The 24,826-nt window shown below is 39.8% G+C and overlaps 1 protein-coding gene across 3 annotated transcripts in view; it reads left to right on the top strand.

The window, feature by feature from the left end:
* Positions 1–24,502, top strand: part of LOC143292961 (protein white-like) — an 86,663-nt gene extending 62,161 nt beyond the window's left edge. For 2 of the 3 annotated variants that reach the window (XM_076603686.1, XM_076603685.1), the window contains exons 13-21: positions 532–637; positions 1,745–1,876; positions 4,105–4,197; positions 5,146–5,203; positions 11,243–11,320; positions 11,653–11,758; positions 11,974–12,074; positions 13,543–13,616; positions 19,399–24,502. In XM_076603686.1, the coding sequence (XP_076459801.1) occupies positions 532–637; positions 1,745–1,876; positions 4,105–4,197; positions 5,146–5,203; positions 11,243–11,320; positions 11,653–11,758; positions 11,974–12,074; positions 13,543–13,616; positions 19,399–19,503 (853 nt within the window). In that variant the 3' untranslated portion in view covers positions 19,504–24,502. The remainder of the gene's footprint in view (positions 1–531; positions 638–1,744; positions 1,877–4,104; positions 4,198–5,145; positions 5,204–11,242; positions 11,321–11,652; positions 11,759–11,973; positions 12,075–13,542; positions 13,617–19,398) is intronic. The other variant, XR_013056698.1, reaches the window with a different exon arrangement.
* The last annotated feature ends 324 nt before the right edge of the window (positions 24,503–24,826 follow it).

Below are 24,826 nucleotides of genomic sequence, written 5' to 3'. Positions count from 1 at the left end.
CCCGCCCCCACCCCCACCCCCACCCCCTTTTTTAAAAATTTTTTAATTTTTTTTAATGTCTAATACCACTGAGAGTGAAAAGACGCTAAACTAAAGAACGAACACACACACACACACACACACTTTCTCTGTCTCTGTCTCTGTCTGTCTGTCTGTCTGTCTGTCTGTCTGTCTCTCTCTCTCTCTCTCTCTCTCTCTCTCTCTCTCTCTCTCTCTCTCTCTCTCTCTCTCTCTATATATATATATATATATATATATATACATATATATATATATATATATGTGTGTGTGTGTGTTATAAATGTTGCATACTGCATTATATTATACAGAGACTGAGAGAGGGAGGATATCTATATCAGTGTGAGTCTGTTGGATTAAGTGCTTATCACAAGTGAGTCTTGGAGGCCTTGCCTTTCTTGTCAGAGATACAGTTTGGGATGGTGTAAACAGTCTGTATGATGACGTGTGTTTGTGGTGCAGGTATGAAGCAATGAAGTCCACAGTCCATATGATGACGTGTTTGTGGTGCAGGTATGAAGCAGGCTGGGGCCAGCAGTTTGTCAGTGTTCTGTGGAGGAGCTGGATTTCTCTGATGCGTGACGTTGTTCTCTTCAGAGTGAGAGTCATGCAGACTGTGGTAAGTCATGTGAAAACTTGCCAGGGTCTCTTCAGAACACTGACTTGAGTCTGTTCAAAAAAGGAAGAATGCGCAAGAAAGAAACAAGCATGCAGCTGTACTGCTACACTCCTCTCCAGTCTAACCCACTTCAGTGAACAACACCACACCACATAGTTTATACCACATGGCATACAGTTCACACTGTGGCTCTCCAATCCACTACAGTACAATGCAATCATGCACTATGCTGTATATACAATGAATGTACTCACATGTCTTAAAAATATATATATTAGTTTTTATTTTTCAATTTATAAAGAGAATATCCAAGAAGAAAAAATAAAGGGGGCATGAAATGATCAGGCTTCAGGGTGAGAGAATTACAGATCTGCCCATGCAGTTTGAATGATAAAACAAGTCACTAAGCAATACAATGAATGAAAAGAGCTAGTGATTAGACCAGCTCTAAGGACTTACACAAAGGTATCTGGTTGAAGTTGACAAAAGCCAAACACAGCTGAGTGACAAAACTGAAACTGTCAGAGATGCCAACGAATTCAGTAAATTTACATTTCAGATACAAGTATTCCATTGGGGGGAAAAAAATCACTCACACACACACAGAGAAACACTTGCTGTGGTACCCTGCTTGCAAATATCTTCTGCTGCATCCTACCGCAATCCACCACCATCCAGATACACACATGCCAGAGCTGTGCCATACTGTCCCACATGCACACAAAACATCTACACCCAGGCACTCGCCTCCTGGTGAAGTTCAGGTGGAGTTGAGGTGGGGGTGTAGTGTGCCAGTTCTGATGAGTGAGTGTGTTGCATGCTTTGATTGTGTGCACAAATGGCTGTAGGAATGAATGAATTCATGTAATGAGTGTTCATGCATATGGAGCTGTAAACCTGTCCCTAAGCTGTAAACCTGTCAGTGAGCTGTAAACCTGTCGCTGAGCTGTAAACCTGTCAATGAGTGGTAAATCTGTCGCTGAGCTGTAAACCTGTTAGTGAGTGGCAAACCTGTCCCTGAGCTGTAAACCTGTCTGCTGTAAACCTGTCCCTGAGCTGTAAACCTGTTAGTGAGTCGTGTCAGAAGCTGTGTGTCTGTGTGGACAGGTGGTGTCCCTGGTTCTGGGGTTGATCTACCTGCGCCTGGACTACGACCAGAAAGGCGTCATGAACATCAATGGAGCCATCTTCCTCCTCATCACCAACGCTTCCTTCTCCAACATGTTTGCTGTCGTCAATGTGAGTGAATTGTGTCTGTGTCTGTATCAAATGCCCCAAAGCATTAGGTAGCTGACTGGGACACCCCTACCTTACTCCCACACCTTTTTGGACAGACAAGCTGCTAACTGAACAAAAGATGCATATTTCTCACACACCATAAACTCCACACCTCCTTTCCTTCCCCAAAAAATATTTCAAGGACTGGATATAAATTTATGGTTATACAAAATCTGTATTGACATTTACACACATGCTTATACATGAATGCATGAATGTACACACAGATGCATGTGCATCTCAGACATTCACACACACACACACACACACACACACACACAGATTATAGGTGTATTGAAAAGGTGTCAAGTGATCGACATAAACATAGGCTAAAATATTTAGACCGCCAGTATTACTGTCACTGTATGAAGACAGTTACATTAGGCAGTCCCAAGGCTTTCTCAAATGATTCATCTGTCTCCCAGTCAAGACCAGTTGAAGTTTAATTCGTCAATTCTGTTTTAATGCCCTTCAAATTAAATTTTGAAAAAATATACAGTGTCTGTTCGGAAAAGAAGTCAGTGTCAACCACATACTTGTCCAGTGTCCAAAAACAAGACAACTGTCCTTTCAAAAAATAGCCGACCAGTTTCCACCAAACACATATTTGTCCATAGGAGATGTTTTGAATAATCATTCATTACTTCAAAAAATTTCTGAATGTTTGATTCAAAGTCCAGTTGGTATCTACCTTTGACTGATCTCTTTTTTTGTTATCATAAGCATGCTTTTCACTGTTATATGGATGATCAACTCACTGTTACAATTCATGTTATAATTCACTGTTAGCACAGTCCTTCGTAGCTCTTCATTTTCAACTACTCGTGACAGTCATCCCACCACCTCTTCTCATGTACCCCACGACTCATTTCCCATGTGCACGTACCCCCCCCCCCCCAAACTCCCCCTCCCCTCCACCCCCCCCTTTATTCATTATTTATTTATTTATCCCCCCACACACACACACACCCCTCATCCCCCCTGTCTAATATCACTAAACAGTGAAAAGACGTTAAACTAAACTAAACTAAACACACAGAACTCTCTAACCCAACCCCATACTATTTACATGTTGGCCTGTTGGTGTCTGCATGTTTTTCATCGACCAAGCCAACTGACCACCAACTTGGCAGATATTTTGTCCACAGTCAAACAATGTTTCCCGTTCTGTTTCTGCTGGAAGTGATGCCCATCAGGGAGGAAGGTGGCAGAATGATTAAGAAGCTCATCTGCCAATACAGAGAGTCCGTGAGGGTCTGTGTTCGATTCCCGCTCTCACTTTTTCTCCCTTGTTTGACTGGAAAATTGAACTGATTGTCTAGTCGTTTGATTGAGACGATAAACCAAGGTTTTGTGTGTTGCATGCACATGGCGCACTGAAAAAGAACCCATGTCATGAGAGTGTTGTCCTCTGGCAAAATTCTGTAGGAGAAATCCAACTGATAGATAATCAAATATATATGCATGCACTCAAGGCCTGACTAAGTGTGTTGGGTTACACTGCTGGTCAGGCATCTGCATTTGGTGTAGCGTAAATGGATTTGCCCGAATGCAGTGACGCCTCCTTGAGAACCTAAAACTGAAACTGAAACTGATCCCCTTCCACTCTGTTTAGGTCCTTCTCATTGTGATGACAGTGCCCAAGCTGTCCTGGTCTGGTTCAAGCCTTTCTCCATTTAGTCATTCATGGTTTGGGAGACAGTTGATTTTAGACCATGTATTTTACCCCATTCGAAAAAGGTTCGTTTTGATGCTCACCTGTTTAGACATTTTATTCCCTCCAGCCTCCTTGCTTCTTGTAAGAAAAATCTTGGGAACTTGTTTGCACATTCTCATTCTGTGGATATCAGTAAAGGGAAGACAAGAGTTGCTTCCCTTAAAATGTTGCTTGGTGTGTATGGTCACCATGCAGAGTGTAGGATTACACAAAAAACAAATGACTGACTACATTGGCAGTGAAGAGGATGATATAATTTTGCACTCATTTTCTTTGTATAAGGATTGTAAAAGCTCTCTTTGAAATGTACCATGTATATTTTGTTTGTTTATTTTGTGTGTGTTCTTTATTGTCTCCTTGTATATGTGTATTTGCCTCTGTGGGTGTGTGTGATTGTGTGTGTGTGTGTGTGTGCGTTGAAAATATTGTATGTTTTCAAATTGTGTGTGTGTGTTTCTGCTTTTCCATGCAGACTTTCCCAAATGAAATTGCAATATTTCTACGGGAATACGGATCAGGACTGTACAGGACCGATGTCTACTTCATTGCCAAAACCATAGCAGAGGTAAGGACAAAAGTGTTCAATATTACTATAATTTCATACACAACAACTTGCTGCAGAAACAGAGCCAAAAATGTATGTGTGTGTGTGTGTGTGTGTGTGTGTGTGTACTGTCAGTGCATTTGTGTGTGTGTTTCCCGCCTCATTTCCAGTATTAGGGGTTTTAGTTTAATTGGATATTAACAGTGTTGAGAAGGGCAGAATGTTTAGAATTTTGAAAATTCAGTGGAATAAAGAATATGTCAGTCATATTTTCTGTGTCAAAAGATTCTTGTTCTTGATTGTAAATGTTTATATTACCTGTGAACAGGCCAGAAAAACTATTTCTGATTCTCAGTGTCACTGCAGATGCAGATGGTTTAGTTTTCTTGCTTTTTCTATGGTTGAAAGCATACATGTATGTTTATATGTATGTGTGTGTATGTGTTCCTGTGTGCATGGCATATTTGCATGTTTTGTTTGTTAGTGTGTGTGTCCTATGTTTGTTTGTTTATTTAATTGCTTTTTTTGTCACTTTGTTTATGGTGGCATTCTTATTACATCTGTCGAATTGTGAACTCATTCTACTCCAGGTACGAGTTAAATGGAACCATGATCACTTCCCAAGTGGACCTGGTAAAAGTAATCTTGTACCAGCACACTATTCTAATTTTGTTCACTCTTGATTAGTACAGTTGACATTCTAAAATGATCCGTTTACGGATTCCAGAAGCATGAAAAAGAAGCTTTGTTTGACAACTTAAATCAACAATTCTCCATCGATTTTCACCTTTTTAGTGAACAACCCTACTGTTACTGCAGTGGTCTCAAGTAGCGCTGGTCCAGGGGAGTTGTAGCAGGCATGGAGCTGTGGGGTAGAATGAGTTAATGCATCTTCTGCGCCTCAAATTTGCACACAAAGAAAAGATTTTTTAAAATCTCTGTGATATGTGTGAATGTCTGTGTGTGTAGTTGCCAACGTTTATACTGCTGCCTGCCATCTTCATAACTATCGACTACTGGATGGTTGGTAAGTACATTAGTTGCTTTCTTATTTATGTGTGTGTATGTGTGTGTGTTTGATGCACTCATGAACAGACTTATGGGTCATTACTTCATGTGAGTCATAGGATTCCGAAGCAATGAATGATCATACATTCTGTCTCATCTTATACCATAATAATGAAGTAATGCATATAATTTTTGGCCATTTTACTCCAAAGTTACTTAAAGCAATACAATATATGGTTGTCCTTATAGAACGCTATGATAATGATGATAATAATGTGCATTTGTATAGCACTTATTCTTTCTAAGAGCTTAGGGCACTTACTTGTATAATAAAGTTGCAAATGACATGAAACACTTGTCTTTGTCTCTTCCTCCTCTTTCTCCCCCCTCCCCCCATTCTCTCAATCCTCATACTTGCAAAGTGTATTGGCAGGCATGGGGCAGTGTTGGAGAAGTGACATGACATTTTTATTGAATAAACAAAACGTTCATTTCAAGGGGTTAGAATACATCTATCAATCAATTCAATTTCGCACGAAATGGAAGGCTTCTTACTTCGGATTATTCCCGTACATATAGATAACAAACAAGGGGTTGACTTAATAACTCCATGAACCAGTTACACTTTACATTTTTCTTTCATCATGACTACCCGACATCAAATTTTGATTTATCATCCTCAATTATCACCAATCAGTCTTCTGCTCTTAACTCTGACCTTTTCTGAAACACTTTGTACAAAAATCTTGACAATTGAAAAACAGATAACTCATCATCACATGACAACACATATGAAACATTTCCGTTTGCTTTTAGAATAATATTTACATCTGTCCTGAAAATATCGTATGTTTTACAACGAAGCAGTATGTGGGATTCGTCTTCGATCAGTTGTTTACGAACAGGATATAATAAATGTCTAGGTGTTACATCCTTTCTGTATCGTAGTTTATGTATATTGATGGGTGAAATACCAAGTCTGAATTTTGTGTATGCATCTTTGTAACATTTAAGCATTTTATAGTTTAAGTATTTTTCAGTTTGGAGCGTTTGCTTAAAAGTACTGTACAATTCAAAGCGGTCTTTGGATTCAGTAGTGTCATGCCAAGTCTGTCCATATTGATCACTCAGTCTTTGTTTGAATGTAAAGAGGAAACATCTTACATCACCAACTTTCCGCTGTTGTCACACGTCTCCAAATCTGTTGACACATAACAACTGCCTGATATGAAAACGCTCATGTCTTTTTGCCCAACTCTTGTAAATGGTTTAAGATGTTATAGGCCTTTCTGGGCAGTCTTTCCTCTGGCATGTTGCACACTTTAAGCCAGAAGTGTATGCATCTTTCGGCTGCTAACACAAACATTGGATAACAGCCAAGTTCTCCAAGTACCATATTGTTTGGTGTCTGCATTCCAACATTTAAGTACCTTTTACATGCAAACATATGTATCTTTTCAATGACATCAAACTGTTGGTAGCCCCAATTTTCTGTGCCATATAGTAAAACAGGAGCAACCTGGGTATCAAACATTTTAAAAAAAGACCTCCCTGGGTACATCTCCTAGCTTTCAAAGGCATCTGAGTAGTTGACTTGTTCTGATTTTGGCTTTTAGTGGCAAGCTCTTCCACAGCACATGTCATGGATAATTTGGTTGTAAAATGTAACCCTAAATACTTGTAACTATTTACAACATTGATGTCTGCATTACCATATTTCCATTTTTCATTTACACCCAAGAACCCTCCTTTCCTGAATACAATAATTTTCATCTTCTCAAGATTAAGTTCCGGGGAAAAGTTATGCGCATATTGTTATAGAATGTTAATTTGATTATGAAGACCAGCTGGACAGTAAGAAGTTAAAACTACATCATCAGCAAATAACAAGATCAAGATCTGCATTATCTTGGGTGTTAACTGTACACCATATCATCCATTCTGGGCAATTTCTGTAGCCAGTTCGTTTATAAAAAATGAGAATAATGTGGGCGAGTGTACACAACTTGTCTCACCCCTGTTTCACACACGAAAAAATCTGTAAGACTGTCTGGGCACCTAATACATGATCTCACCCTGCGATACATGGTCTGCAACATCTTTAGCATTTTGCTTCCAATGCCTCCTTTTCGAAGTACATTCCACAGAATATTTCTATTGATTGTATTGAATGCCTTTCTAAAATCAGCAAAACAAACATAATTTCCCAGAACTTTTCAAGAGGTATCTTTGTACAGTGGCATACAAAACAAAAATGTTATCTGATGTAGAATACCCAGACCTAAATCCACTTTGTTCTTCGGCGATTTTTCCATTGTCTTCAGCCCATTTTACCAACCAGTTGTTCAATACTTTTGCAAAAACTTTCCCTAGTATACTGATCAAAGATACTCCTTGGTAATTACTAGGATTGTCAGTATCACCAGCCTTATGCAGAGGCACGATGATAGCGTCATACCACACATTTGGATATTGCTGTGTATCAAATATGTGGTTGAACAAATGCAAACGAAAAGGCATAATCTGATCCAAAGACTGTTTTAACATTTCAGCTAAAATGTTATCAGAGCCTGGAGCTTTATTCCATTTCAGAGAACGAACAGCCTTTATTATTTCATCTGAGCCAGTTGCTTTATCTAGCTCCTGTACATGATATTGGTTATCTTCAAATATGACACCAGGAATTATATTTTCCGTAATGTTTTTGTTGGTTTTAAATACAGACTGACAATGATTCAACCACTCTTGGTCCGTAATGTTTGGTCTGCTATGGGATTTTCCATTAAGTTTTCACTTCTTTCCAAAACTGACTAGAATCTGTTTTGGCTCTTGAAATCAATGTTTTAAGTTTATGTTCTTTGAAAGTTTTCTTTTTTTCACTGAGCAAAACTCTGTATGACTTCCTTCTAAGCACATACCTAAGTCTGCACTGGCTTTTAACTTTCTTACTCTTACAACATGCAAACATTCTCCACAATCGTCTCAACTCTTTTTCAGCAGTTCTGCATTCAAAGTCAAACCAAGTGTTTGGGACTATTCTTTATCCTCTTTTTCATGCATTTTGCTGCCTTAAGAAGTCCGTCATTGAAACACTTCACTGCCTCATCAACCGACATTGCCAGATTTGTTGTTGCTTTGTTCAGAGTGTCCTGAAACTGGTCACTATGTATGAAGTAAAAAACTGTTGTTCCTTATCTCTATCCCACACAATTTTTTTCTGCATACGTTACTACTAGTTTAACAACAATCTTTTTATCCTAATTTACTGTCAGTTCAACAGGCATGTGCTTGGACATTTCCCCAACATGCGTTCTAATGTTCCCTTGGTTCATATCTTTGGAGCAAATAAAGTAGTCTGTTATACTGCTGCCAGTTAAACACTGTAGGAAACAGAGTGCTTTGGCAGAGACAGTCAGATGACAGTAAATGATGTTTATGGTTGTTTCAAGAGGAAAGAGCGTGAACCATAGGAATTTTCAGGTCAGGGAAAGGGTGGAGAGTTCTTGAAGGTATGTAAGCACTGATGAGGTCAGAAAGATAGGTAGGTCAAAACCAGAGACATGCTATTTTGTATTTAATTCTTGGTTGTATATAGAGTTCTGCTGTTACTATTTATATATAAATCTGTTATTTTTGTGCTGTACTTTTTATTGGTATATTCATATTGATTATGCATGCAAGACATGGACAGTCAAAGTGGATTTGGAAAGAAGAATCTAAGCCATGGAAACAAGGTGTTACATCAAGATACTAAACATCAGATACAGTAATCACATTACCAGTGAACAAGTGTGCCAAAACCATGAAGCAGGATATTTGACCATGATTATGAAGACATGCTGATATCAGTTAAGAACACTACAGTTGTATGGTCAAGTAACAAGATCCCATGGCCTTGATAAAACAGTCCTCCAAGGAACTCTTGAGGGAGGGAGATGGAGGTGAAGACAGAAAAAAAGATTTTGTTGTCACTTTCTGTACCATGATAAAATGATCCAAACTAGACCTGTCGGTTTGCTCTGTTTGGCCAAATTTTGTGGCTAACTCAATAATAAGACACCCAGCCAAGTCTGCCTCTGTACATGGCTTAAACCAGTGAATCATTCATCTGGCCAGAACTTTTGATGCTATCAGTTGGTTTTCAAGCATGTTCATGTGGCCTGTTTCTTACATGCAGCTTTGCCTGTTTGTCATCTCTGACATTCAGTTTGATCCTGCTCCTCTTCGAATCGCTGTTTTCCGTTTTTCTCTTTTTGTGTTGATTTCACTTTCCTTTCTGTGTTGGGCTTGCATTACTGGGTTCACTTGTGCAGTTCACTGTGCCTTGCACCCCACCATGTGATGGTCAGTACTGTGAGGATGGGTTAGCACTTCATGGGGAGCCTTTTCCAGGTCTGGAGCCCATGGTTTCTCCTGGGAGTGACCGTTGTGATGCATCATGGGATCCCATTAATGGAAGGAGGGCTCAACTCACAGAAACAGTTGGCAAGGCAGCTGAGGCGAAATGTGGTCAAGCTCCGTCTCCCAAGTTATCCTAGTCAGAGGGTGGATTCCAGGGGAGAGTGGTTCTACTGGAGTTAGAGCTGACATGGGGTTGGACAGTTCCACTCTGGAGGATTTCATGTCCACCCATTACCTTCAGCTTTGCAGTGAAAAGCCTACCAGTGGGCCCCGCCTTCCATGCTGAGTCCCCTCCTCCACCTCCCTCAGGGGGGCTGGGGGGGAACCTGGCCTTTAGGGGTGGTCTCCACAGAAGATACTGAGCGAGTGACCCTGGCCTTAGCGTCAGGCGACCCCACCTTCCAGCCAGTCTCCGCCCTGCTGGGAGAGGCCCATGCGTGTCAGGTGGCTCTGAGCTGTTGGGTCATCGGCACCTCCCTCTGACTTGGCCATCTTTCCCCCTTGGTGGAGGTCCACGTGCCAGTGACCGTTGGGGATGGCCATAGTGGATTCCCCCGTTCCGTCCCAACTGGGGTGCCGGGAGGAATGGTGAGAACCCCTCATCCTCTTCCCCCCAGACTGTGCCCGGTGCCTCTTACCTGGGGGTGCATGCCGCCTCTGCTGGTGGGATCACCTGTGCCCCCCTTTCAGAACACTTCATAGTGCCTCCCTTTTGAGACCAATTACCTCTGGGTCCCCCCACCCAGGTCGGGGAAGCTTGCAATTTCCTCCCCCACCCACCCCTCTTCTCCAGTGACAATGATAAATCCTCAACCTGCTTGTTTCATCCTAAAAAAGTAAGTATTTTTTCCTATCCCCATTGGATCCCTTTCCCCACCACACCCCCTTCCTTCCCTCACCACACCCCCTTCCTTCCCTCACCCCACCCCCTTCCTTCCCTCCCTCACCCCACCCCCTTCCTTCCCTCATCACACCCCCTTCCTTCCCTCACCACACCCCCTTCCTTCCCTCACCACACCCCCTTCCTTCCCTCACCACACCCCCTTCCTTCCCTCACCACACCCCCTTCCTTCCCTCACCACACCCCTTTCCTTCCCTCACTACACCCCCTTCCTTCCCTCACCACACCCCCTTCTTTCCCTCACCCCACCCCAATCCACTGTACCCTATGTTTATCTCCAGAGATATATTGTACTGATAAATAATCAACACCATCCATAACATTCAAGTACACATTCATGAAATGTATAAACATTCACATTACAGTGCAGTTGACGTATAATGCAGTTACACATGGCCTAAATTATATGTATATATTTAAGTTGTATGCATTGATGCTAAGTAGCTTTTATCAGATATCAGTGTTATTAAGAACACATCATTGGTTCCACACTCTGTGCTGTGGTAGTCATTGCAATAGATGTGCTTTTTATATGTTTATTCCTTTTTCTTTATCATTTTTTCTATGATATACACACATCTTTTTTGTTGGACATAGATATCAACTTGCTGCTTGACTTAAAAAATTTTTTATTGATACCCCTAATGGTTCTTTTTTGTGTTGAATGATACATTATGTTTGATTATATTCTTAAAGCTTGCTTCATGTTTTTTTCCTTTTCTCCGGAGTGAAGATGACTGTGTGGATGGTGTGCAGGTCTGTACGAGGACTGGCAGGCCTACCTGGTGGCCACCGGCATCATCATCCTGGTGGCCAATGTGGCCGTGTCCTTTGGTCAGTGCCTCCCTCCTTCCTTCCTGTCCAATCCACCTTTCTTTTCTGTGTCCTGCAGTACACCTGGTTTGTTTCATCTGGGTTTGGTTCCAGGAAATCCTAACATGTTTTGCTTTTGGTAAAGTTTGATTTTATGATTCGTTTCATTTTAGTGACATGTAACTTTATTAATTTTCTTTTGCTTTGGTAAAGATTTGTTTCATTTTGGCTTCACTTGTGCTTAAAACCAAAAAGCAAGGCTTGGTGTGTTTTGGCTGATACTTTCTGTTTGAAGAACAAAGTCAACAGTACAGTGGACGGTGGTGTGTAAAGTTTGGTTGTGTGCTGTGCAGGTCTGGTCATCTCCACTATCGCCGGGGATGTCAACATTGCCCTGGCTGTTGCACCCCCCATCCTCGTCCCCTTCATGATGTTTGGTGGATTCTTCCTCAACAATGAGTATGTCTGCTGACACTTCGAGATGCCATTATAAAGAATGATGATAACGATGATCAGAACATTGTTGCTACTTTGACTGTTGTTGTTACTTAGTATTACTTTCATTATTTTTATTATTATCATGGTTATTATTGCTGCTTCTGCTGTGTATATATATGTGTACATCTTTATACACATATGAACTGGTTTTGAACAGATTTATTTTACATTTTCAGCTCGGTGCCGGTGTATTTTGTGTGGTTAAAGTACCTCTCATGGTTCAAGTACGCCAATGAGTACTTGATGGTCAACCAGTGGCAAGACATCACCAACATCAGTAAGCATTTATACTTGTGATTCTTAGTTACAAGACAATATATACATATGGACAGAGACAGAAACAGAAAAGCCTGCCACATCACTGTTTGTTTTTTTGTTTTTTTGTTGATTATGTTATTTTGTTTTTAACCTTTTAACCATTTCAGTACTGTTTCAATACTTGTGCAACCTTTCCCACCTGGGAGGTTTTAGCAGTACTTTTTTGATGATTTGAAATCTAAAAGACTGACAATTAAAGTAGATCATTCATATATTGCCTATGTCAGTATATACAATGATCGCTCATTGTCAAGATCAAAAGTAATGTATACATCTCAGAACAGTTTGTTTAATACCTGGCAAATAGTGAAAACTACTGTCTTGCTGTGACCATAAATAAAATTTGCAAAAAGCAAAAGTGCACAAACTTCATCAGTGAGATGCCCGGATGATAATCAAGAGTTGTGTTCATACTTTAATTGTTTACACCTTGCTGAAAGGCAAAAGAAAACAGTTTGATGAATCAGGATTCAATACCTGAGCAGTGCTTGGTGTTGAAATACACACAGAATGACTTAAAGAGTGCCTGCTGTCTTGCAAATTATAGAGAATGTTTTAGGGCAAGCCAGTAAACTGTTCATATATTAGTACTTGGAATAGTATGAAAAGAAATACCTTTCAGCTATAAAGAATTTAGAAAAATGAATCAGAAAGGAACACTTGAATTTAGTTCCTGATCAAACGTTTGTTTTCATGGGCACAATAGCTAGGACTTTCAAACTATGGCTCTGGGTTTGATTCCAGTGTCAATGCCTGGTGCATTAAAGGTGGAGATTTGTCTGATCTGTCACTTCAACAGTCGTGCAGACTTGCTTATGCTTTATCCTCTTTGTGGGTGTAGACAAGCAGAACATCAAATATGCTGTTGAAGATCCTGCGACCCATGTCATTGTGGAGTGTGTTACAGAATCACAAACATACTCAGCTTGTGCACCACCCAAATGGCAGGATGATAAGAGTCATGCACATCAAAACACACCCGAAACTGCAACTGAGCATGTAGCTGTAGTGGTGAACACAGAAGGGGTGGGGAAGAAAATGATATCTTTTCACAGTCCCTTTTCACTGTCACTCCATGATATGAACTGACAGAAAGACTCAGGTTGAGCTGACAGCTGCAACACTGACTGCAACAGACTGCAGGACACCCAATGTGCTTTCCTTTTCTTTGAGTGACAGGAAAATCATCTGTAGTTTTCTTATCTTTGCAGCTTCTCTCTCTATCTCTCTCTCTCTCTGTCTTCATGTCTGTCTACGAATTTGAATTTGTGTTATGTGTTGATATGTAACAGTCTTTTTGAGATTCTGTTGTAATTATTCAAAAAGATCTTATCCATGTATGTGTGTGTGTGTGATTGTGCGTGTATGTGCATGCGTGTGTGTGTGTGTGTGTGTGTGTGTGTGTGTGTGTGTGTTGCATTTTTCAGCATGCAGTGCCTCAGCAAGAGAATGCATGTACAATTCAGGAGAGGATGTTCTACGCTACTTCAGCTTCTCCGCTGTGAGTAACAACTTGTGTCCAACACTTTGCTGCCATTTTGAAAGTTGTATGCTTTAGTCACAAATGCCAACACTATGCTCTTCCTTGTATTGGTCAGGGAGGTAGGGTGGGAAAAGCAGTCATTCAGCTGTCTTGAACTGACTTGAAATTTCATTTATATCTGATAGAGTGGAGGCTTGAAGACAGATTCCACAAAGGCAGAAGTACCATCGGACAAGTCTTTAACCTGTATACTTTAACCTGTATACCCATTCCAAAAAACACCTCCAACACCAGAGGGAATTCTACCACATCTTCATAGACTTCAAGAAGTCATTTGATAGAGTCTGGCAGGAAGCAAAAGTTTATCAACACCATCCAGCATCCAGCAACTATACTCCAAAGTGACCAGTGCAGTTCTCACTCAGAGTGCTATTGGAGAGTAGTTCCATACTTCAGTTGGAGTCCATCGGGGCTGCCTCCCATGCTGTTCAACATATTCCTGGAATGCATCATCATAACTGATGTGCTTGAGGATCATGTCAGCATTGGAGGAAGAACCATCACAAACTTTTGCTTTGCAGATGACATTGACTGCTTGGCAGGTAGTGAGCAAGAACTTGCCTAGCTTGTTAAAAAAAAAAAAGAAGGATGAAACATTGAAAGATATGGCATGGAAATCAGTACTGAAAAGACCAAGTTGATGGCCAGTCACAAAACCACCATCATTGCTGATATCACTGTCCAGGAACAGAAACTGAAAACTGTTCAACAGTTCACATACCAAGTATCTGTCATCAGCAATGAAGGATCCAAACCAAAAATCCATTCAAGGGTAGCAAAAACAACATCAGCACTGTTCTGACTGAAACTTGTATAGGACAGCAACATCTGTATGGCACACAAGATCAGACTCCTGTGTGCACTGGTGTATTCAATCTTACTGTATGTATATGAGACATGGACCCTCATGGAAATGAGGTACTGTCACAAGATACTTAACATTAGATACACTGATTACATCACCAGGGAACAAGTGCACCAGCCCATCAAGCAGCACATTGGACCTTATGAAGATATGCTGACATCAGTTAACTCTCTCCGGACGAAGGAATGCGTGAGCATTCCTACATAAAATGTATTCGGTTTCAGACGACGAAATGGAATAGCATTTTCAAGAAATAAAAATCCACCACGCGCTGTACACGTGATTTTGTGATTAGCCAAGCAGAGTGTGCTATTCTGGGTCACTCCACAATCAAATGGTATGATTGGCCAGCCTGCCATGTGTGGCCCATCTCGCACACGCACTGACAAAGTCACTGACCGGTCGTCTGCTCGCGTGCCAGCCTGTTAGCAAAGCGGGCTCTTCTCAAAATGTTGTGGCGTGAACAAGGCAGCGATGGCAACATTTTAGTGTTGCCAATGCTACAAACTGAAAGGTCGGAAATTGAAAAGGTGGATGATGATGAAGAAGAAAGTGAATTTAACCCCTTCACTGCTAGTACGTTTTGCTGTGGCCTGTGCTGAGAAAATTTTCAGAAAAACAAAAACATGCCAATGATTTTAATTTGTTTATATTTCAAAAAGTACTGAAGATAAGTACATAAAAGTATATATCAAATGAAAGGAAAATGAACCAAGATTTGGTTTTTAGAACTCACATGTTCAAATAATGAGTCAATCTGACAGAAAAATTCCATAAAATGCATTAATAAAAAAAAAAAATGGGACTGTCATTCCATCATGTAGGTGCTATAATATCAACCAGGTTATCAACCAGTCTTTCTTGTGACTGTTGTGATCAACCACACACACTGTCAGGGCTGAGCAACAGTGTCCAGGTGCATAAGACTCCAACACAGTCCACACAAGGAATGAAAAGGGTGTACTCACCCAGGATCTATCACCAGTAAAAACGCTGTGTGTGGTACTTGCAGAAACAGTCTTCAAGACACAGTGCTGGTTTGCTGGGGCAGTCTGGGCAGTAGAACCTCACATCCTTTCTTTGTCCTTTCTTCCAGCAGACTCTGCACCTCCTTTGTGGCCAGGCCTTCTGTGGGGTAGGTGGGATGAAGTGTCATCCACACAAGACAAACAGCGTGGTCATCTTTAGCAGTGTCTTGGTCTTGGTCACCAAAAATCATGGCACTAATTACATCCTTCTGAAGTCCAGGAGTGTACTGCTGTTGCCTGTTTTTTTTGTAGAGGATGTGTGCATTCAGCATGGCAATTTGTAGAAAATACACACACAGCTATTTGTACCACTTCAGGGTTTTCCTTGTGGCATCGTAGGGCTGCAGCCGTTGGTCATGATGGTCCATGGCACCCATGTTTTTGTTGTAATCCAGAATTGCTGGAGGCTTGTTTACTGGCCTTTGGTCTTGCTGCTGCTGGTCTTCAGCTGTAGGTTTGTGGCAAGTTGTCAACTCCAGATGGTCCAGGATGAACATCATGATTATCAGCATGCTGCATACCTGAAACACATTGCATAAAAGACTAAGTTTGTTGGGTTTTTTGGAATTTTTTTTTTTTTTACATATAAAAAGATCATGAAATGGTACCATTTTATTTCTGATTGTTTTCAGAAGCTGAAATACAAACACACACACACACCTACCCCACCCCAAACCCACAAAACACACACACACTGAAACTGGTTCATTGTATGCCACACCCTCTTCATTCTCTCTTTTTCATACAAAACAAAATGACCACACACACACACACACACACACACACACACACACCTACAAGTGTTGCATTTACAAAGTAATTTAGGCATACAATTCTGTATATCATTCTCTGATTTCAGTTTTATAAACATCTCCTCCCTCCTTCCCCCACTCTCTCGCTCTCTCTCACACACACACAAAACAACAACAATAACAACAACAACAAACTAATACACACTCGGGAACGAACACACAGAAAGCTCTAGGCGAGCGACACACGCTGTTATCAACAATGAGCCAGCCAGCAAGCCACGCCCCCTTGAGCTGTGATGGTCACACACAGTAACCCACGTGACTGACTGACTCTCACTCACACACACTGATCAGTGACTGACGAAGCTACTTACCACAGCTAACACATTCAAAACACACACAATGCAGTCATATTCATTGTTACAACAAACAGAAAGCAAATAATAAACTGACAAACCTCGTAAACACCCACCTGCATCTTGAATCAGCTGAGCTTGTCTGTCTTCAGTTTCGTCAAGCAACTCCACCTCCCACCCCCCTCCACTGTCAAAATCAGCGTCTTCGGCATCAACTTCACGCAGTTCTGTCTCATTCAGTCCACTATCTTCATCTCTACTGTTTGCATCCCGAAAGAATTCTTTCAATACAAGTGCAAGTGTTGGGGTTTGTCTGCGTTCAGCCATGGCTTTGCAAACACAACTTGAGCTTCGTACAAACTTGCAAAACTTTCACCATAAATGTGACAATCCAATGAATAATTTTAGCTTATGGAACTCAGGAGATAAAGAGCGCTCAGGGGAGCTAATTTCATGGTTAGCAGACTGTATTTTCTGTAATGCGTGACTCGAAACATAGAACGTTGTAACATGACGTACGGCGCACGTCAATACAGCATTGATGAGCGACATTTCATGATGTACGCCGTACGTCAACAGCGCAGTCAAGAGGTTAATGCATAAAGCAAGCATGGGTATGGTGATTCGGGGTGAAAAATTGGCATTACTTTCTATATATGGCAAAACTGTAAAAATAAGATGAGAAATTTGATTTTTTTTTATATGTAATAGCTCAACACATAATAAACCAGTTCTGAAAGTTTCATTTTCTTACTCTGTATTTTGTATTTTTTGTAATTTTTTTCCAAACCCATACAAATGGGCCGTCTGTGGGGAAAAGCAAGGGAGAAAACTTGTCATCCCGAGTGAGTAAGGAAAAAAAAGCTGTGCTTATGTAACAAGATTCAATGGCCTTGATAAAACAATCCACCAAAAAACTGCTGAGTGAGGGAGACAGAAAAAAAAGTGATGGACTGACAGCATCACAGAATGGACAGGAAAACCATTTGCAGAGACCAAGGCTTTGACACACAACTGACAGATTCAGAGGAATCTTGTGAACAGTTCTTCTGTATGGCAGTCCAATGACTCCTCACAGAGTTGAGAGAGAAGAAGAAGAGTGAGCTGGGTGGTAAGGGTTGATGGTTAAGTTCTGATGGATGGATTTATATAAAGAATTAAAGGGGTGAAAAGGAATTTAAAGGATCTGCATAGGCCAGGGACATGTAGAGACCAGTCACACAAGGTTTTCTATCATTTTATTTTCAATAGTTACTTAATTGAAGAAGGAGAGAAGAAGACAGTGCCTGAAAAGACACAAACAAATATATTGTCATTCGTACATTATCAGAAATGTGGGTCAATAGTAAAAGCACATTTCTGGGTTTGGAATTGGCAACAACATCACATGAATAATGCCTATATCTAAAGACCGAATATTGACATTAAATGACATTCCTAATACATTTTGATAATGTGATTAAAGTGGTTAAGGCTTTGCTGATTTGGTGAAAGTACACCGACTGTATAGACTATGTGAAGCTTACGGGGCACACCCAGGTCATGACTCCTGGATGCCCTTGTATTGCTGTCTTTTCCTGGAGGTGCCAACCGGTATGGATTCATTATATTTTGGTACATTGAAAGGAACAATAATGGAAAAATATGCCTTTGTTTTAAAATATTACAGTGTTTTGTGAATGATACATGTTTGACAATATTATTTAAATTAAGCAACATTTTGTCAAACATTTGCAAGTTTTCTTAATAGTCACCATTGCCGAATAAAATCACCAGTTGTGACTGAGTCCAGATCATGTGGCCATTTGCATTCTGAGAAAAAAATGCAGGTAGTGGCATTCTGCTGAATAGAAAAGCAATGTCAAAGGAGTCTGATTAACAAGTAAAAGATCTGGAATCAGTTTCCTTTATTCACACATGCCTTTCCTGGCATCAGAAATGTCCAAGTGTGTGAGGTGTACACGCATAGTTTCAACATTCACCAATTTGATCTGTCTTGGATAAAAAAATATTTTAAAACATTTTACTAGACAACTTGTTTCTTATTTAATTGTTCAGATCTTCAGTTGATCATGTACCAGATTGCAGTTGAGTTTGAATGTGGGATCATGCAATGCAGATTATCAATCTACATCATTGTCAATATCATTCAGTAAAATGATCCTTAACTCTCTCCATACGAACGGCGAAAGAGATGACGTTAACAGCGTTTCACCCCAATTACCATCATCAAAATATTGCAAGCGGAAGGCTCTTATACTGAAGAGGTGAATGTTGACAAAGAATACCACAGTTCTGACGACGGAAGCTAAAGGTTGGGTCATTCAGACACCCACTGGACATCCGAGGGGTCTGTGTAGAGGAGAAGAGAGGACTGGCCGTACTGAGTTAATGCTTGAATAGATTAGTTGTGGTTTGAGGAAAGGTGAATGGAAAGCAAACTCAAAAGTCCCCACCAAAAAAAAAAAGAAAAAATTCATGGAGCCCATGATAAAAGTAAATAGATTACAACATCGTGCCCTGCATTGGCAAACGTTGAAAAAAAGATTTAATATTTTAAGTGCCTCAGAATTGATGATCTATTATGACTGTGTCTTATAGACATACCCCCCCCCCCATACCCCCTCTCCACTTGCCCCCCACTACCCCCCCCCCTCCCCACCATTCTCTGCATTTGTTGTATTCAGTGATTTTATGCCCAAGACAGGACAATAATAATGATTACTATTATTATGACAGGACAACAACTGGCTGAACCTTGGTCTTCTCCTCACGCTCTTTGTAGGATTCCGCGTTGTTTCCTTCATCTTCCTTCTCATCCGTGCCAGACTGTCCAAGACATAGGCTGGCATCACAAACCCTGCTGTACAAGACAGACTGATGCATGGAAGTTTGAGAGAAGAAGTGAACCTGACAATGGACTTCACATTATTCTCAGCTTCAAGATACAAAATCAGTGTACAGAATAGACTTCATCTTGCTGTTTTTTGGCAAAATACTATTAGAATATTAAAACAATTGTCATGTTCACATGTGATATTATGTGTAGACTGGAGCAAAGGATGCATGTCAAATTGTGTTGTTGAATTAAGGAACTGTCCTATTCATCTCAAGTTTCTGGACAGTCATGTATGTAGTTCACAGCTGCACCTCAAGGCCAGTCCTGAATCCAGCATCCTGTTGTGCTGAGAACTCTGCTTGTTGACTTGGCTGTGTTACTTCATTTGTCTGCTCTGTTATCTGTTGCATTCTGGGGGGTTTTTTACACATTTTTTTTAACAATTTTATTTTACAGCCTTCAGTCAAGTGTACACTGTTGTAATGACTCAGTTCATTAACTTATTCAATCAGAGTCCAGTCTGCTAGCCCTGCTTTTCAGTCCTGTCCGCCATTTTGCTTTGCGTTCTGCTTTTGAAAAATGATCAGTTTACTTCCAGTTTTTCTTTCGCGCCATAAATTTATCCCCAACACAGACACTGCTCTGTTGTCATGGCCTAAGGGTGAACTGCAATCAGGTCCAGTTGAAATTTTGTGTAGTTTGCGATTTGGTTTGATGGCGAATATGAACTGTGTTGAATGTAACTGTGGTAAGACCGAAGTGTTGCTGTTCAGTGTGTTCGTGAGTATTTATTGTGATCAACAATGTTGTCATATATTTAGTTTGTTGTGTCAGGTGGCCCCACGTGGTGGTCAGAATTTAGTTTTCAGATACAGATAGGGTGCATACAGCCGATAAGACGCAAGGGCCAGATTTCAGTTTAAAAAAAAAAATAATAATAATTTTTTAAAAAGTAGCACCTTATTGACCAAAAATTATGATAATATTTCATCAGTGAATGGACACTGTATACAAACAGGGTCATGTTATTTGAGCATCTTACGATTGATGGATTGGTTGACTAATCAGAAGGTTTTGATTTGTCAAGAGACTGATTTTGTGACTGATGTCTTGGGTTTTTTTCTGTTTAATTAATTTTTTTTAAATGAGCTATTCAAGCTTTCACATTCTGAAAATGTGTGCATATAAATAGATTTTCTCCATTTTATACATGAATAAATTTGCTAATTTGTCCAAAGATTTTTCATTCGTGAACAATAAGACCATATACTCATCATAAACTCCTTTATGTTTCTGAAATTCAAGAGCTGTCTTTAAATTTTGTTACTCATAAATCTGCTTTAAAAATTGTATTAAATAATTGAACAGAAACCAAAACATATACAAGTTGTTTGATTGGGATCAAAGATCTAGTGTTACAAAAGACACCCCTGTTTACATTATGTTTGCATGTTGTGTGTGTGTGTGTGTGTGTGTACACACATGGCTGTGCACATTCATGGACATTTCCAGAAACTGGCTTCCTGTACCACTGCATGTATTCCAAAGATTTTATCTTGTTTTTCACACCTCCTCAATATTGTTTCCGTATGTAACATCGTTTGTTGGTGTTGAGACACAGGGTCCACTTCACTGTGTATTTTTAAAGCATAAATTTCACAGAAATCAGTTCTCCATTTTTTCTTTCTCTGCTTGTATCTTGCCATATTGAAAGCTTGGAAGTGGTTAAGCAGCGTTATATGTCTGTCTTCATTTACAGTGTGCAGTTTCTTGTTAGTTCTACTTGGATTTTGCTACATTTGGAATTATGGATAAAGATATTGTCATTGAATTCAGATTGACCATTTATTTAAAGCTGATCTCTTTGAGATTTCTTGAGATTTAATGAACTCAGGTTTGTCATTGGATTGCATATATTACATGCTAGTTTTTTTTTAAATCTGAGGCCTTCCTCAGTGATCTTGTTTATTTATCAAGATCACATCATTTGGAAAATGGAAATGCAATTATTTTTAAGTTTTGTTTGGGGTTTTGTTTTTCAATCTCACAGTCTTACTCCTTTTGAACTTATAACATTTTGAATTAATAAATGAATGTCATATTGTAACGCTGTTTTCATTTGTAACCATGTTATGAACCGAGTGGTTTATTATACAAAAGGGGACGGTACAAAAGAATTGACGGAATGATTTACTGAATTAAAGGATAGAAAAGAATCCCCACGCAGGCCAGGAACTTGTAGAGCCCAGTCACAAAAGGGTTTTCTATTGTTTTATTTACAATAGTTATGAGAAGATAAAAGAGAAGAAGATAAGAAAACGGTGGAAGTGATACGTAGCGAGATGTTGGCCTCTGGGACAATGCACAACACACACTGCTTGCGACACAGCAAGAGAGAGAAAGAGAGCAGGCTTTAGCTAGTGACTGGCCAAGTGGAAAAGTGACCAGTGATCACCCACTCCATCTGTTTATGCAAGTTAAGTGAACTGCACTGACGCTAGCATGGCCCTTGAAACAAAGGTCCCCAATCAGGCTAAATCTGATTAGAATTGTGTTAGTTACAAGGTGTTCAGTGATAGATTTCTAAATGAGGTGTTCAGTGATAGATTTCTAAATGATTCCTGAACCAATTTACGTCAGATAGGTCGCAAAAGCAAGAGCTCAATACCTACTTTATAATAAGTATAAAATGAAGTGTTGATTATTTAAGATGAATTTATAATCTTAACTTAAGTCACCTGAAAAGGGTCAGTTTTAGTGAGCTTGTCCCTAAAAATTACAAACTGCGTTAAATCAGTTTAACGTAGGCAAACACAAATGGTATAAATTTAAAGATGGAATTGCGACGATTCTGCCAGTATATAATACTTGCAGTTTACTGATCCAGCAAAAGCGATATTAATTAAATACGCTGTGTCACAAGCACAGATTAGAGCTCACCCAATGGCGTACAGCGACACTGGTTGTGGAGTGGTTGTTGTTAAACGAGAAGGACAAAATGACATAAGCTTAGCGTCAGTTGAAATCTTTACACTGATAAACGATTAAACTAAAATCAAGCATACTTCTAACTGATTAAAGTGTGTGTAAGCACAACAAATATAATATTACAGTGAACGATACACAGACTTAATTTAATGGATGTTTAGAGAATAGGTTTAGAATGGGTTTTGTATTCATACCGGGAATGGCGTCACACATTCTGCACGAGTCATTGAAGACCGGCGGTTAGTTGCGAAAAAGGCGTCTGCTATAGCTCAGCTTTCAACTTGTGCTGTGAGTTGAACTACGGTTAGTAGCCAGTCGTACTGAGCACTTGGCTACACATTGATTATTGTGTATGAGAGAGCATATTATGTATCATTGTAGTTGTTGCTGGTTTGTGTGAATGAAACTCTGTATCTACTAATCTGTATGTAAATACAAATACACATGCAGGTGGGTGTCCATTATTTTTTATATGTGTTCTTTTAAATTACTTTTTTTTTCTATATTCAGTGTCTTTCACCATGTATTTTTGTATGCCAGCTCAAACAAAAATCATTTGACACATCGAATAAACTTAGACAAAGGAGACATCTTTACCCACTGAAAATGCTGTATCTATAGCCTTATCTGCCCTTTTGCAAAATTTCAGGCTCGGTATATGTTCTTTTCACTTTCACAAGGTATCTGTATGCTTTGGTTTTATCATGAGTGGCCTGTTGAGTTAGTTTGAAACCTGCTGGAGAGTGAGGTTAGGAAACGGATGCAACAGCTTAGTTCTTGTGGGTTTCTGTTCTGCAGGTCAGAGGTTTTGGTCTGAGGTTTGTGGGTCAAAGCCCCGCAGCCCCTGCTGGGTAAAGGGTAGATAATTTTCAAGTCTCCCAGGTCAGCATATGTGTACACCTGCTGGTTCTTCACCTCCTTTTGTGTGTGTTTACTTGCATAAATTTTACTATGTACCTTAGTGCATGTCTACTTTCATTACGTTTTTGTAAATATGAACACACCCAGCATACACCAGCTCCTGAAAAAGCAGCATGGCTGTCTGAATAGCTTGGTAACAATGACCACACACATAAAAGCTCACTCGCACAAACAAGTGAACACAGGAGTTACTGAATGCAAAAGTTACAGTCCATGAATGCAAAAGAGGAATGAGAGAAAGGAAAAGCTGGGTTACTCAATTTTGTTAAGTATTTTTGTTTAGTATTTTCAGGGGGTGAGAAGTCATTTGTAATGTGAACAGCCTTCTGCTTCACAGCTTGTTGGTATAGATCCTCCAGTGACAGTTGTTTTGTACAAATAATTTGTCAGGGATGTTCACAATTGATATTTTGAGTTAGATGCCTGCTGTTTTTCATGCAGAGACTCCATATCAAAGAACAATGTTTCAGTTCAAAATGCTTTTGACAAGACTTCTGTATTCTGAAGTATATGTGGACTATGATTTTTTATTTTAAAATGACTGAATTTGTATTTAGCTGGACAGTCCTGATATGGCCTTGTGCCAGACTGAATGCAACAATGTCAAATGTCAATCTGCATGCTCAAACAAATGTAAATCAGTTTAAAGTAAAACCAAAAGATTTAGTCATATATATAACAATTCCTATGGATCAGCAAAAGACTTGTTCAACAAATTAATTGCACACATTATGAGATCAGAGATGTTCAGCAAATTGCACACATTATGAGATCAGAGATTCAGCAAATTGCACACATTATGAGATCAGAGATTCAGCAAATTGCACATATGAGACCAGAGTCAGTCTGCTGTGTGGTGTGCAGAGCCTGAGGAAACCTCTTAGTTCCTGGCAGTGAAATAACATGCGATTTACAGTAATAGTTCATTGTAAACATATTTTATCTTCTTATATTTTGCATGCAGAGAATTCAGTAATCACCAATAAGAAGTGTATGTTTGTTATACCAAAGAAGATTTGTTAGTGTTATGGGTTTTTTTCAAGATGTATGTGTATGTAATTTTAAGATAAATTTTTGAGAGTGAAGGAGAAATTAAAAAAATATACATACTGTGGCTTCTTGTTCTTCCATATCTGTATTAAACCATGCTTTGGTCACATACATACATGCACATCACCCCTTCTCACACACACACACACACACACACACACATATATATATATATATATATATATACACTTGGGCTTCATCAGGCTGTTGAACGCACAAAAGGACCAAAGTAAGTTGACTAATCAGCACATGCAAACACACACACACACACACACACACACACACACTCCAGAAACAAACCTTCACAGCTTTAGTTTTTCACATTTTCCCTCCACCATCACCCACACCATAACAAATTAGAATAAAACA

Source organism: Babylonia areolata, chromosome 18, assembly GCF_041734735.1.
Source record: "Babylonia areolata isolate BAREFJ2019XMU chromosome 18, ASM4173473v1, whole genome shotgun sequence".
Classification (NCBI taxonomy): Eukaryota; Metazoa; Mollusca; class Gastropoda; order Neogastropoda; family Buccinidae; genus Babylonia; species Babylonia areolata.
The sequence above is the reverse complement of the archived record's forward strand: the minus strand, read 5'-3'. Positions and strand labels throughout refer to the sequence as shown.